Below are 15548 nucleotides of genomic sequence, written 5' to 3' on the forward strand. Positions count from 1 at the left end.
CTTAAAAAATCGAAAAAATGAATTAGACCTCAATCACATCATAATGTCCCTGACCACTCAAAATTGTTTCGATCATTTTCCATCGTTATTCAAATTTAATAACGAATATATTCAAACGATCTAATCATTGAAAAAAACCTCTTAGGAAAAGTTTGCAACAAACAATAACTTTGTTAGAGCTCCATGTGATTATTAATTTAGGGGCCGTTTGGTTAGGGGTATTCATCAAAGGGAAAGGGAATCAATTACCCTGATTCCCTTTGTAGCAGTTTGTTAGCCGTTTTTTCCCATTCCCTTTACCCTCTCCATTCCCCCAAATCCTTCCAAGTTGATTCCTCACCTCCCTTAGGTATTTCCATTCCCTAGCACCACCAGATCACCACCTTCCTACCTACCCACACCACCGGAAAACCCAACCACCGCACTACCTGGCCTTCGCTGCCTCTGCCCCGACCCTCGCCGCCCCTCTCCTCTCCCGCAAAAACATTCCACATCCTCGTAAAACCCTCCCTATCCCTGTAATACCACCGTCCGCCCATCCTTCCACCCTCGAAACCCTAGCCGCTAGGGTTTCGAGGGTGGAGGGATGGGCGCACGACGGTTTTACGGGGATAGGGAGAGGTATCTAGGGTTTTACGGGGTTGTGGGATGTTTTTCAGGGAAGGGGAGAGTTTTGCGGGAGGAGGGGAGGGGCGGCGATGAGGGCCTGGGGATCGGAGAGGCGGCAAAGCGCGGCAGTAGTGGGGGAGGTACAGCGAATGGTGGGGTGGCTAGATGGTAGTTGGAAAAGGTAGGAAGTGAAGGAGATAGGTTATTGTGTTGTGGTGGTATGGTGGTGCAACTGGTGGCTTGATTCCCTTTGTTTTTTAAAACAAATAACATAGAAAATTTGAGGGATTTTCATTCCATTTTCTTTCTTTCCCTTTGTTCATTTCATTCCATATACCCCATGCTAGCAAAACGACCCCTTAGAGTATTGAGGATTCGAGGAAAAGTGTTAATAAAACTTTTTTTGTTTTTTTGGGAAATCGAAATTATTAAGATTTAATGCTCTCTAGTGGATTACTGAACCATCATACAGCGAATGAAAAGTTATAGAATAGCTCACAACATTTAATTAGTGAAAATGACAGTAAATTTTTAATAATACTTTAAACAATTTCAATCTGAAACAAGATAGGGGGTGTAGCTCATATGGTAGAGCGCTCGCTTCGCATGCGAGAGGCACGGGGTTCGATTCCCCGCACCTCCAAATATTTTATTTAGTTTTTCTATGCTTTTATCAATATTTAATTATTTATATTCCTCAACACTTGTCACCATAACAAATAAATTAGTGTCATTTTCCAATTATACAACTTCTATCAAACCAAAGCTTTAAATATAAACTTTCCCAACCTCCCTTTTTTAAATGCTGACAATATTACACATGTGACAACTTATGCTTTAGTAAGTTAAAAGATACACACAAACACACAACTTGTTTGTAGTCTATAAAAATAAGCCATAATCTTTGTTGCACCTTACCATTACTTTCTACACTTTTCTTTTCTTATCCTTTTTTTGCACCCAAAAAAATAGAAGATTATGGAGGGTGCTATTGGGAGGAGAAAAAAAGGGGTGATAAAACCAATTAAGGTTAATAAAGGAATAATAAATTTGGAAGAGTATGAAAAAGAAGAGCCGTTAAGTCCATCATCGGTCCAATTTCATAAACCAAACTTTAATATACATATTTTAGCAATGATGGGTTGCAAAACTACCATTGATGTTGAGCTTTGTAAGTCCAAAGTTCCCATTACTCTTCTCAAGCATCCTCGTTTCTCTAGCATTGTGGTAATTATTTTACTTCTTCCCTTTTAATTATGCTTTTTTCTATTAATATATTCCTTTTGCACTAGTACTTTTTTTTTTTTTTTTGTTTGTGGTAAATACTTGAATTTTGTGCGTCTCCAACAAATATGTTTGATCAATTATATCTTCAATCACATAATCTATATTTTTTGCTGCATGCATATTAGTAACAAACTATATACAATCAACCTTTTTTTTTTTTTTTTAGAATAACAGCATGTATAGTAATAAGTGAGTGGAACAAAAAATTAACGGAGGTAGTATATATGTGTGAATCTGTTTAATGTGCATTAACAATAATATAAACATAACCATGCATGCATATATATGATATATAACCATGCTTTATTAGTTAATAAGTATCGTTAGTAAAAAAAAACCATAACCATGCATGCATATAATGACAAATTGGTTAAAGTGTGATATTAATGTTGCTTATGTGAGCAAATTAATCAAATAGTGACATTTAGCCGATAGTAAGTATGTATGCAACCCAACCATAAAGTGACATATAAGGTTACATAAATGTGAGCAATATAATTGTACCGACTTAGAGGGTTTTTTTTTTTTTTTTAATTATTATTATTATTTTTCTCTACATTTAGATACTAGATTTAGTGGGGGAGATTTTTTTTTATTTTATCTAAAAACAACAAATAAAAAGTTGTTATCTCCAAAAAAAACCCACTTTAATAATCCAATATTTGGAAGTAGGAATAAGTTTGTTCTGCTATCACAAGAAAAAATGACTCATAATAAGTAGGCTTTAATGATAAAGTACTAAAGTAGTATATAGTTGCTCAATTCTGATGTTTTGTTTACTTGAATAACTTTTCTTTGCCAATGTCAAATAAATAGATAAACCAAGTTTTCATTTTTCAAGTATTACTTTTTCCTCATTTTATCACATGATGTTAGTCATTTGTAAACCTCAATATCCAAAGGATTAATTATGCTATATATATATTTGATCAATTGTTAAATACTTAATTACGAGAGAATTTTTTAAGTACTTTAGATGATTAGTGGTTTAAGAATGACCCAAAAAATGTATGAGGATAAAGAGAGAAGAGAAAGGATATGTCATCCATTTGACTAGTAAATTTACATAAACTAGCATAATGCCCGTGCGATGCACGATTTATAAATTAAATTACTAATCCCGTAGGAAAAAAACAAATATAATTCAATTAGTAATAAAGGGCTCATTTCCTAATGGTCGATACAAAAATAAAGGAACGTAATTTGAATAGTATTTTAAGTTATTTGTATTTTTTTATAAATTCATTTTATTAATTGAAAAATAAATGAATATTGCTCCACATAACTATGTAAGAGAAGTTGGCTCATTCATTTCCTATCTCATGTGGAGAAAAAATCTAAAATTTTCTTGTCATACCCTCCGCTTCAGTAGCTACAATCTATTACGAAATACATGTTTTACCCGTCGTATTCACAAAAATCTTTAATTATTATTATTATTATTATTATTATTATTATTATTATTATTATTACTTTTAGATGTATATATTTTTTTTATCTAAGTTAATTTAATTTTGTTAATATTTTGTGTATAAATTATAGTAGGTAATTAATGTCATTGGCTAAAAAAAAAGGGAGGAAAAACAGGGAAGGGGATTTTGGAGGGAAAAAACAACACCAGGAAATGACACATGTCATTCCTGGTGTCTGTTTTAGTATTATAACTTAATAGATTAGGTCCTATTGTTTCACTATAAAAAGAGCACGGTAATTAATTTCACCATTATTTATAATTCAACACAAAATTTTTAAAAAACAAAAATAAAATATTTTGTATAATGCATGTGGACAAAATATATAACCATAGTATTTTTTTTATATGTATATAATGAAATGAAACGTGAAATATAACGACAACAGAGTAATTAGATTAGGTCCTATTGTTTCACTAAAAAAAATGCACGGCAATTAATTTCACTATTGTTTATAATTCAAGACAAAATTTTTTAAAAACAAAAGTAAAATATATTGTATAATGCATGTGGACAAAATATATAACCATAGTACTTTTTTTTTTATTTTTTTTTATGTATATAATGAAATGAAACATGAAATATAATGACGTCAGAGTAATTAGACAAATAAGTTTAAAACTTTAATGATAAATTGATATCGTTTTTCTTTTTATTAACTAAATAATTAAGTATTTTAAAATTGTATATTAAACACTATGGGATTGTAACATAAATTATTACTACAGTGTATTTGATACAATCCAGGATAGTGGAAAACATATCTAATTTGTCGTGTTGATATTCATAAATAACTAAAAGTTAAAAATAAATCAAATAAGATTGATATTATAAAAAAAAAAAAAAATTATGCTATTAGGAAGCCGTTTCCTAGTAGGAAAGTAAAACATTTTAACATTTCTAAATAGAGAATATATGAATAACAAAAGAAGGCTTAAGGAATAGTAGTAGTAGTAATAGTAATAATCAAGTATGAATCAATTATTTCTAAAACACATAATTTTTTTTTATTGTTGTTACAAAATTACTGCATTTATAATATATTTAAGAGTTGAAGGAATAATATACTGCACAAAGATTAGGAAATAATATATACTCCATATATATACAAAGTAGACGTTAGAATAGCATTTTATGGAAAATATGTGAATCACAAGTATATATTTTGTTTAAGTAAGTGAATGATTTGGTGAATATTTTTAGTATATTTTACAATAAGTAGTTGATGTCACCGTGGAAAAAAACTTAAGAGGAAAAAACGGTACCAAATTATGACACGTGTTATTTCTAGAGTCGATTTCTTCATAGTGTCTATTTTAATATTACGTTATAGATTGAATAGTATAGATATAGAATAATAATAATAATAATAATAATAATAATAATAATAATAAAAAAAAAATATTTAATAAAAGATACAGAAAATATGTGAATCACAATATATATATTTTTATTAGGAAAGTGAATCACAATCAAATGATTTGATGAATATATATAAAGTATATTTACAATAAAAAGTATTAAAAAAAAAGAGAAAACATTTTTGGAGGGAAAATACAACACCAGAAAGTGACACGTGTCATTCCTGGTGTTTGTTTTGATATTATGTTATTGATGAGTGATTGATATTAATAATTGTTGCGAGAAAAAAAAATAATACAAAAACAAATAATTAATTATTCAAGCAACATATAATATGAAATGGGTTATTGTCTTAATAAAATGAGAAAATATTGAATCACGTAAAACAAAGCAAATCAACTATTATTGATAAATTCTATTTTGAATTGATAATAATCAATCTCAAAAAAAAAAAAAAAAAACATATATAATTATAAACCTTTTGCACAAATATTAATAATTTTATATTAATTGATAATCAATCTTATATTTGGTTCCTACAGGTAGGAGATTTATGTAAAGGAGAAGAGTTGAAATGGGTGAGAACAGAAGTGGACTTAGACATGCACTTTATAGTGCCAAAAATAGAGCTTGAAAACATAGAATCACCTGAAAAATATCTTGAAGACTACGTTTACAACCTTAGCAAAACAACCTTAGACAAGTCTAGGCCACTTTGGGAAATCCATATCCTTCACCTTGAGCTCTCCGAAGATGTCAAGGGCATTGGTATATTCCGTATCCACCATTCACTCGGCGATGGAACTTCCCTCATCTCTTTGATGTTAGCCTTAACACGTAAGACCTCTGATCCCACGGCCTTGCCTACAATTCCTGTTCAAAAAACGTACATTGATGATGACAAACATCCAAAGTGGTTCATTTGGAGATGGATTTTGGCCTTATGGTGGATGTTAGTGTTGTCTTGGAACACCGTGATTGATGTGTTGATGTTTGTAGCAACGTCGATTTTTTTGAAGGACAAATCTCCTCTTAAGAGTAGTTCTAGAGGATATGTAAATACCTCTAGGTGCTTTGTTTACAGGACGTTTAGCCTTGATGATATGAAATTCGTGAAGAATGCAATTGGCGGTGTAAGTTCATATACTTTGATTTTTCATAAGTAGTGTTTTTGTCAAATTTGAACATTTATTAATTATGTTACATTGGAATTAAATATACAGACTGTCAATGATGTTGCACTTGGAATCGCACAAGCTGGTTTATCTCGCTATCTTAACAAAAAATATGGTAAGCGTTTTGCTTTTTCTACAATAATTTTTTAAATCTAATAGAAAGTTAGTTGTAGCTAAAGCAGCATAATGCCCAAAAATGCGTAACATATCCAGTGTATCTGTGTATGTCTTGAAAAGTGTGGCTCAAGCTAAGTTGGATTAAACTTAACGGGCTATAGGCAAAATGGACTCAAAATTGCATTCGGGCTAGCTAGCAGGCAAAAATTTAAGCATATATAGGCTACACAAATTTGGCTTGGGGTCGGATTGAAACGATTTAGACAATACTAGCGAGCATAAATCATAAATCTACTTGTTGGTCAATGTTTTAATGTTCATGCTTTGTGTTCAGGAATAAATGGAGATGATCATATTCGTCTTAGATCTGTTCTTCTTATCAACATTCGACCAAGTAGAGGAATACAAGTGAGGCATTCTTCACATTACTATACAATTTTAATATGTTGTGTAAAACTAATACTTCGTACATATCATAAATGAGTCAATTTTTGTATATGTCATGTAACATTGTAGGCATTAGCTGATATGATGGATAAAGATACAGAAGCAAAATGGGGTAATTCATTCGGCTATGTGCTTCTTCCGTTTACCATTGGATTGCACGATGATCCATTGGATTACATTCGAGAAGCCAAGGTGACAGTAGACAGAAAGAAGAATTCATTAGAGGTCTTCTACACATATTTCATTGCTGAAATACTTAAGAAGTTGTTCGGTGCAAAGCTTGCAAGCGCCGTGTCTGATAAAATCAACTCTCATACAACAATCGCCTTCTCGAATTTAGTTGGACCTATGGAGGAAATTGGCTTTTATGGCCATCCTTTGGCTTTTCTTGCCCCATCTTCATATGGACAACCACATGTAAGTTACACACCTCAATTTAATTTGTATAACCTATAAATTCTCTTTGTTAATAAATTACTAAATCAAATTGGCATGCTAATAAATATGTAAAGATACTCTATCTATGTTTTCTAATTTTTGTAGTAATGCTAATCATGGGTCATGCCTAGCCAAGTTACAACTTAATGTTGGCCCAAGTCATAAAAATTATTGGGCCAGGGTGTAGCAGGCTGAAAACTACAGTGCACTATTTTAGCCAAGCCTAGCGCTATAAGAATGACCTGACGGTTGTGCACTGGTCCAAAACCGGACTAGACGAATAAATCTGGTCCATACTGGATTGGACCCGACCTGTATTAAGAAGTCAAGATAGGCTGGTTATGATAAACTCTAATTTATATAATATATAGTACAATTGTATAAAGTTGATCATGTACTTATTTGTAAATTAGACCCATTATAACATCAGTAACTTTTATATCATACAGGAACTGATGATTAACTTCCAAAGTTACATCAACAAGATGACATTAGTTCTTGCTGTTGATGAAGATGCTATACCTGATCCTCATCAATTGTGTGATGATATTGTTGACTCCCTCAAATTAGTGAAGGATGCTGTTATAGCAAAAGGCCTAGTCAAAAACTCTGCACTACCAAATGGCTGTGCAACTACAGAGCAATGACCTTAATACAACCGCGGCCATCACCAAATGCTGTATTTAGTCATATACCGGCAGCTGTGTGCCATCAGCCTATATATGTACTTCCACAACCATATACGTGCGTACAACGTACCACCACAATCATCCTATATATCAGTTGGGGACCAATACTTCCTCCCTCAAAGATAAAGTCATGGAAATTTGTTATAGTCAATTTCTTGTGTTTGTTAAGATAAAACTCTAATTTTCAGAAAATAAAATGCGTTGCTGCATGTAGGTAGCAAAAGTAGACATTTCATTACAATTAAATTATTTGCAATTTTTATGTAAACATGTTGTGATATTTTTATGAAATTGAGGTTTAAATTTTTCCACCATCATGTCAACTCTAGAATTATCATTATTATTTGAATTGACTAAATAGTGGAACACATCAAACCCTAGCCATAGAGGTGGGCATGGGCCGTGTCGGCCCACGGGAAGCACGAGCACGACATGGTGGTGGCACGGCCCGACACGAGCCCGCCATAGGCACGGCACGGCACGGTGGCCCAGCAGTGGGCCGTGCCATGAACAAAATTTTAATAAATCGGCACGAGCACGGCACGGGCATGGTGGGCGGCATGGTCGTTTGGCCCGCAGGTCGGCCCTGAGCACGGCACGCGGCACGACCAAATAGGCACGCGGCTCGCCAGGCACGGCCCAACATGGCACGCGGCCCGCCAGGCACGGCTCGTGCATAACGGCTACTTTCCGCAACTTCCAACAGCCATAAACGGCAATATTGTAACAACCATATTAACGGCTATATTCCAACAACCACTCTAACGGCTAATTCATCATTTTTCCTATAAATACTTCACTTCTTCCTCCATTTTTGTCCACAATTCATCAACTCATCTATTCTCAAATCTCTTATTCTCTAATTCTCTTATTCTCTATTTCCTACTCTCTCATAATCTCTACTTCTCAAAAGAAAAAAAAAAAAATCTCATATAATCTTTAATTCTCTAATTCTCTCAATTATAAAAATTAAAAAAACAAAATTATAAGTTCGGGAAATTAATTAGCGTAAAGCAATCGAAGCGTCTATGTAAGATCTAACTCAACGTTATTTTAATTTGTTATTATTATTATTATTATTGTTATATATTAATTTATTATTATTGTTATAATTATTGTTCTTGTCACTATTATTATTGTTATTGTTATTATTATTGTTATTATTATCTGTATTATTATTATTGTTGTTGTTATTATTATTGTTATTATTATTAATCACGGCATCAAACCCGAACCCTTCCTCCTCCTCTAGGAAAGCCAAGTCAAAACGTACTAGTACTAGTAGGGAATTACCAAATTCAAACACTTCAATGCCTTCCCCTGACATGTCCATTCCGAACACTTCCACCCCCTTCTTTCATCCCCAAATCATGAGAGGATTCGAACAATTTGACAATATGTCTCCTTGGACTATGTCTAGTTCGGGATTTCAACAAAACCAAGTCTCACCTCATTTATACGGCTCACAACATGAATTTTCTTATCCTACTAGTCAAGGTACACTACTAGAAAACAGGCCATTTTCGACAATTCCGTCAAAAACACCCTGAATTCCGTCGAAAAACGGGTTTTCCGACGGAAATTCCTTCGGAACAGGTTGTCGTAAAACAATTTGTAGGAAAACGGCCTTTTTCGTCGGGAATTCCGTCGGAACAGTGTTTTCCGACGGAATTTTCTCATCGGAAGTGGAGTTCCAGCCACCGGAAAATCCGTCGAAAATTTCCAACGGAATACAAATCCGCCGAAAAATTCCAACGGAAATTTTGTCGGAAACAGATTAAAAAAATAATAAAAAAACCACCCCACCACCCCAACCTAACCCAGACCAGACCCCCCACCACTTCAACCCAACCTAGAACAAACCAGACCTCCCACCACTCCAACCCAGAAAAACCACCCCAACCCAACCCAGACCAGATCCCCCCACCACTCTAACCCAACCTTGAACAAACCAGACCCCCCACCACCCCAACCCAGAACAAACCTACCCCACCCACCAGACCCAGACCACCCACCGTAACCACCATTCCTTCCACCCCACCAGCCCAGATCATCCACCGTAACCACCATTCCACCCACTCCATTTTTCCGAATACAAATCGGAACAAAAAAAACGAAAAAAAAAACCACCCACCCTACCCAACCCAGACCACCCACCCAGCCCAAACCACCCACCGTAACCACCATTCCTCCAACCCAATTTTCTGAATACAAATCGGGAAAAAAAAAACACAAAAAAACGAAAAATATTGAAAAAAACCAGATCTATACAAATTGAAACCAAATACAGATCAGAACTTTATTATAATCGAAACAAAAAAAAATCGAGTTCTATACACATTGAAGCAGACGAACAAATACAAATTAACAAATATTGAAATGATTACCAGATCTATGCAAATTAACAAACACAAAAAAACGAAAAATATTGAAATAAATACCAAATCTATGCAAATTAACAAAAAAAAAATACAAAATTAAAAATTGTAAAAACAACAAACGAACGAAAATTGGGTTGTTGCGCCGTTGTTCGATGTTGTGTCGTTGTTGTTGGTTGATGTTGGTGGTTGACGTTGTTGTTGGTGCTGATGTTGCGTTGTTGTTGGAGAAGAAATCGAAAAAAACGAAAAAAAAAGAAAGAGGGGAAGAGGAAAGAGAAACAGGGAAGAGGAGAGGAAGGACAGGAAGGAGAAGGAGAGGAAGGAGAAAGAGGGGAAGAGGAAAGAGGAGTGAGGCGCCGAGGAAGGAGAAGGACATCGAGGAAGGAGAAAGAGGAAAGAAGAGAGAAGAGAGAAAGAGAAGAGAGGCGGGGAGAGAAGAGGAGAGGAGAGAGAATAGGTTTTTTTAGGGTGTTTTTTAGGTTTTAAGGGTTTTTTTTATTATTTAATTATATTCCGACGGAATATTCCGTCGGAAACTTAATGTTTCGACGGAAATAACTGTTTCGACAGAATAATCCGTCGAAAATTTCCGACGGATTTTATTTTCGTCGAAACATTAAGTTTTCGACGGAATATTCCGTCGGAAAGCCCATAAATTCCAACGGATTTATATTCCGTAGGAATTCTGACGTAAATTTCTGACGGAATAAAAATCCGTCGGAATTTACGACGAAAAAACATGTCCGTCGAAAATGGTCCGTCGTAAATCAGCCTATTTCTAGTAGTGGTAGCCGAACACATGCCGCCGGGTCGAGTGAACAATAATCCACCCAAATTCCAAACACCCAAATTCCAAACACATTAGAATAGTGTACCGAAGAGGAACAAGCCGCTACCAACTGAAAGAGTTATGTTTGGACACATTTTCAATTAAGTAGAGATGGAACCAAAGCCAAGTGTAAGACATGTAAGAAAATTTACTCGGCCAAAACCAAGGGAGGGACGGGACACCTTACTAGACATGTAAAAAAATGTGGTGAACCATCTAGTGATCCAAGCTAACCCAAAATTTCCCAATTCCATCCACATGGCTTCACTTATAATTATGAGAGAGATAGGGATGAGCTTGGGAGAATGTTAGTACATGCCGAACAACCCTTTCTTTTTGCCGAGAATGATCCCTTTAACAATTACATTAACCGAGCACTACAAGCCCAACACAAAAAAATCTCTAGAAAAACTGTCCGTTCAGCTGCCATGAAATCTTTTGAAGAGTATAAATTGAAGTTATATGATGAATTGAGTAATTTTACTTGTAGAGTTTCTTTGACCGCTGATGCATGGGATAGTGGCTATGGATATTACTATTTGTGTGTGACTTGTCATTGGTTGGATACTGATTGGTTATTACAAAAATGCATTATCCATTTTAAAATGCTTGAATACCCCCACACCGGTCTTACTATTTCTCAGCATTTGATGCAAGCTATTGATGCATATAATCTTAGGTCCAAAATCATGTCTATGACTTTTGATAATGCAACTTCTATGACATTTAGTGCAAATTTAGTTAAAGCACAATTGATGTAATACCCTAGAAATTCCTTTCCTTTAAAATACCCATTTTGCCCTTTTAAAATACGAAAGAGGAAAATTTAAGATATTACCGCCACCGTAAAAACGGTTAAGGCAAATATCAATGACTCACACACAGCGGAAGACTACTTTTAAAACCATTTAAAAACAAGTCAACTTGAAAAGTTAAACCAAACGAAAGTAAAAGTCAAACTAAGTCAAACAAAGTCAACCTACAACTTAGAACCATTGCAGGCCCTTAAAACCAAATAATATTTAAAACCTTTGTGTTAGTCTCATGATCATAATAAAATAAATAATATTCAAAGCAAATAAAACATATCATATTCCTATGAGAACTAAGCATGATTCACTCTTCACTCATGCCCTTCATGAATATGCTTTATCACCTGAAAAGCTTCTCTCTACTTGTCCCTACTACTCGCCATTAGAAATGGGTCGTCGTAGGGCCAAGGTAAAGACAAGGCTAAACAAACATACAAACACACAATTAGCAATGCTTAGTACATAAGCGTAATAAAACACACTAACATGCTTTCATCCTAACATCATACAACTTACTGGGTTAGGAATTTCTAGGGTGTAGCACCTGTTTACAAGTAGGGGTGTACATAAACGAGACCGGACCTGAAAACCGACCTGAACCGGACCTGTTGGATCCGGACCTGTAGATTCAGGTCCGGTCCCGGTCCTTGATAATCAAGGTTTCCGGTTCCGGTCTAAAACCGGGGGTTTCAGGTCCAGACCTGAAACCCGGTAAATTGTGTTTTTTTATTAACAAAAAAAAAACTTTTTTTTTCAAAAATCAAAACAACACCCCATCCCTGACTTATAATTTCTAACCCAGTAACCCTAAGTTCCCTAACTCCCTCGCTCTCTCTGTCTCTCAGAGTCTCAGCCGACACCCTCCCAGCCCAGCCTCCTTGCCTCACTCGCTCAGGCGACCACCACGTCCACCAGACGCCAACCGCCCTTCTGCACGCTGCATCAGCCACCGCGCGAAAAATCCGGGCATTATAAGTTTGTTTTGTTTTTTTAATGTAAATCTAATTTATATTTGGGTATTTTGTATTCGAAATAATGAATTAAGTGTGAGAATTTATATGTTTATTCATGTTTCAATTGCTTATAATGATTGTTTGATGTTTGCATGTTGAATTTTTTTTTTTAGTTCATTTCTTTCGAATTCATTTTTTTTTTTTTTTTTTGGTTTTTTTGAGTTTAAATAACTGTTTTCGATTTCATTTAGTATTTTAGTTCATTTGTTTCGAATTCTTGTTGAATTTTGGTTTCTTTCGAACTGTGAGTTTAATTTTCTGTTTTTTCTTTTTTTTTTTATTTTGGGGGTGGAGGTATTCGGGGCTGGGTGCTCTAATGGTGATGATTCTTGAGGTAGGTCGAAGAGTAGAGCAACGAAATGGAAAGGGAAGATGAACAGGGGTCTGATTTTTGTTTACTTTGTTTCATTTTCCTTTTCTTTTAATTATTCTCCTTTTTTCCCCTTTCTTTATTTCCTTTTTTATTTATTAGTTTTTAAGAGTTTTATTTCCCCTAATATACCCCTAGTGAAAAAAAAAATACAAAATAGGTTTGTTCAGGTCCAAACCCGGACCGGACCTGATTTTTCAAGTTTGACCCGGAACCGGACCTGTTGAATCAGGTCCGGTCTCCGGTCCTCAAAATCCCCCAATTCAGGTCCCGGACCCAACAGGTCCGGTCCGATTTTGGACCGGTGTACACCCCTATTTACAAGCATACAAAACATTCAACACCTAACTAGACCAATGTCAATGTTCATTTAATTTTGATTACACATCGAACGGGTTTCCAACCAAATCTCTGCCTCAAATAAATTGAGGTAAACTACACCGGGAGCTAACCGGGTAAGCAAATGTCACATAAAGTGACTGGACGTCCTGCGCATAATAATAATAAAAAGGAAAATATAGCGTCCCGTACTTCTAGTAGAAGTAACGGTCAAATATAAAGTTGCATAACTCCCCCCATATGTTCATACTCAAGGTATATACGTTCCAAGAGTTTTGGTGTGTAATCTCTTTCACTTTACGTTATTTTACATATTATTATACTTGGTGATGACTCTCAAACTGTTACATAATCAAACATTACACCTCATTCGAGCAATCAAACATACCAATTTAATTCTTGAATAATTAGTGACCACATAAATTTAATAGTTAAATCCTTTTTAATCTACCTCGGTGTCAAAGACACCTTAAGCGCATAATGCGCCGCAAATCCTATCCCTCGGTGTTAGAAACACCTTAAGTGCACATAAGCACTGCAATAAAATTTATTCCTGTGTACTAAGACACTTATTAGCTCAATTCCCATGCTTAAAGCATCAATAAAAAATTATATGAACCATAATAAAATCCCTTTTCAATATTCCAAACCAAATTAAACTCTTAATTTAATTAAACATGTTCTCTATCATGCCAATAATAAAAGTGTGGTCATATCCAACATGCCAATATAATTAATTCCAATCACCAATTCACCACAAATAATTTATACATCACAATTCAATCACCAACATCAATCCAAATCAACAATTCCAACCAAAACCTGTCATGATACTACTTGGAATTAATTTAAACAAAGCTTAGCATGCTTCTACAGATTCAAATAATTACTAAGTACGCGAACGTACCTTTAATATGATCTCAAAATCACCACGACTAAATAAAATCACTCACTTGAAAGTCTCCTACAAACCAAAAATAAAGAAGTATTAATACCTCTTCCACACAAATTTCCAGTAATATATACTTTCTTTAAATCACTCATAAACCCTCTAAAATAATCTGAAATTTAATTTAAAACCCTTACTTTTATTCCCAATTAATGGGTAATTAAAAATCCTTTCATGAAACATAATTATAGCTTATATATAAAAATTTCAGCTTTATTAAAACTTATTTGGGGCTTTTTAATTCAAAATTAAATCTGAAAATTTATATACAAAATACTTATTATTAAACATCCTAAAATCATCACAAAACCCAAAAACAATAATTAGATTAAGGTAGATTTAAATATTTTATAACACACACACACAAGGGGAGAATAGGGGGTGGCTGGCGCCACCACCCACGGCTGCTGCTACTGCCGGCCCTGTGCTAGCAGTGGTGGCAGCCGGCCACCGTGCGATGGTGTGCGGTGGTGGTGGTTAAAATAAAATAAAATAAATAAAGGGAAAGGGGAAAAATTAAGGGGAAAAGAAAATAAGAGGAGAGCGAGAGAGAGAGAGAGAGAGAGCGAGAGAGTTTACCTTTGGGTGCACTCCACCTTAGGCATATGATCGGTATTTATACCCCCTCTCAAAATCCCTCTGCTTAAAATTTTTTTACTACCCTTAATGATCCCTTTCCTAGTTAAACTAGTATTTTGACTTTCCTTAAATAACATTGACTTTAAAAATTATTTTTTTATAAAATAATATGCCCCAATATTTCCAAATCATAAAATAAAATATTTTCAAGATTATTAAATAATTAAAATAAACTTTTTAATTAAAAATAATTCTTTTTAAATTAATAAAAACCATAAATAATTCATTTAGAATTATTTAAATACTTTAAGAAATACTTATTTAAATTAAAATACGCATAAAAATACGGGGTATTACAATTGACCGATGTAATATTAGATGGAGATGCACTTCATATTAGATGCATTTGTCATGTTCTAAACTTGTGTGTGAAGGATGGAACCCAAGCAATTGGTCCATTTTATCACAAAATTAGAAATGCTATTATGTCTATTAACATCTCTAACATGAGATTTCAGGAATGGAAAGCTTTTTGCAGGCAACAAAGGATAAAGGGTAATAAAATCAAAACGGATTGTGCAACTAGGTGGAACTCCACCTATGAAATGTTGAGTATGACAATCGAGTACAAGGGTCCATTAACAATTTTTTATAATAAAAAATTTTCACAATTTGCTTTA

At 34.3% G+C, this 15548-nt stretch overlaps 1 protein-coding gene and 1 non-coding gene across 2 annotated transcripts; both read left to right on the forward strand.

The window, feature by feature from the left end:
- Window positions 1–1179: 1179 nt before the first annotated feature.
- On the forward strand, window positions 1180–1252 carry TRNAA-CGC. Its single transcript has one exon. It is a non-coding gene; the product is annotated as a tRNA-Ala (tRNA).
- A 167-nt stretch (window positions 1253–1419) lies between these two features.
- Window positions 1420–7902, forward strand: LOC110725142 (O-acyltransferase WSD1-like). The gene is made up of 6 exons (XM_021904608.1): window positions 1420–1836; window positions 5273–5863; window positions 5954–6020; window positions 6357–6430; window positions 6539–6886; window positions 7357–7902. The coding sequence occupies exons 1-6, from the start codon at window positions 1588–1590 to the stop codon at window positions 7552–7554; spliced, it is 1527 nt and encodes a 508-aa protein (XP_021760300.1). The 5' UTR covers window positions 1420–1587; the 3' UTR covers window positions 7555–7902.
- The last annotated feature ends 7646 nt before the right edge of the window (window positions 7903–15548 follow it).

This window comes from Chenopodium quinoa, unplaced genomic scaffold, assembly GCF_001683475.1.
Source record: "Chenopodium quinoa cultivar QQ74 unplaced genomic scaffold, ASM168347v1, whole genome shotgun sequence".
NCBI classification, from domain to species: Eukaryota; Viridiplantae; Streptophyta; class Magnoliopsida; order Caryophyllales; family Amaranthaceae; genus Chenopodium; species Chenopodium quinoa.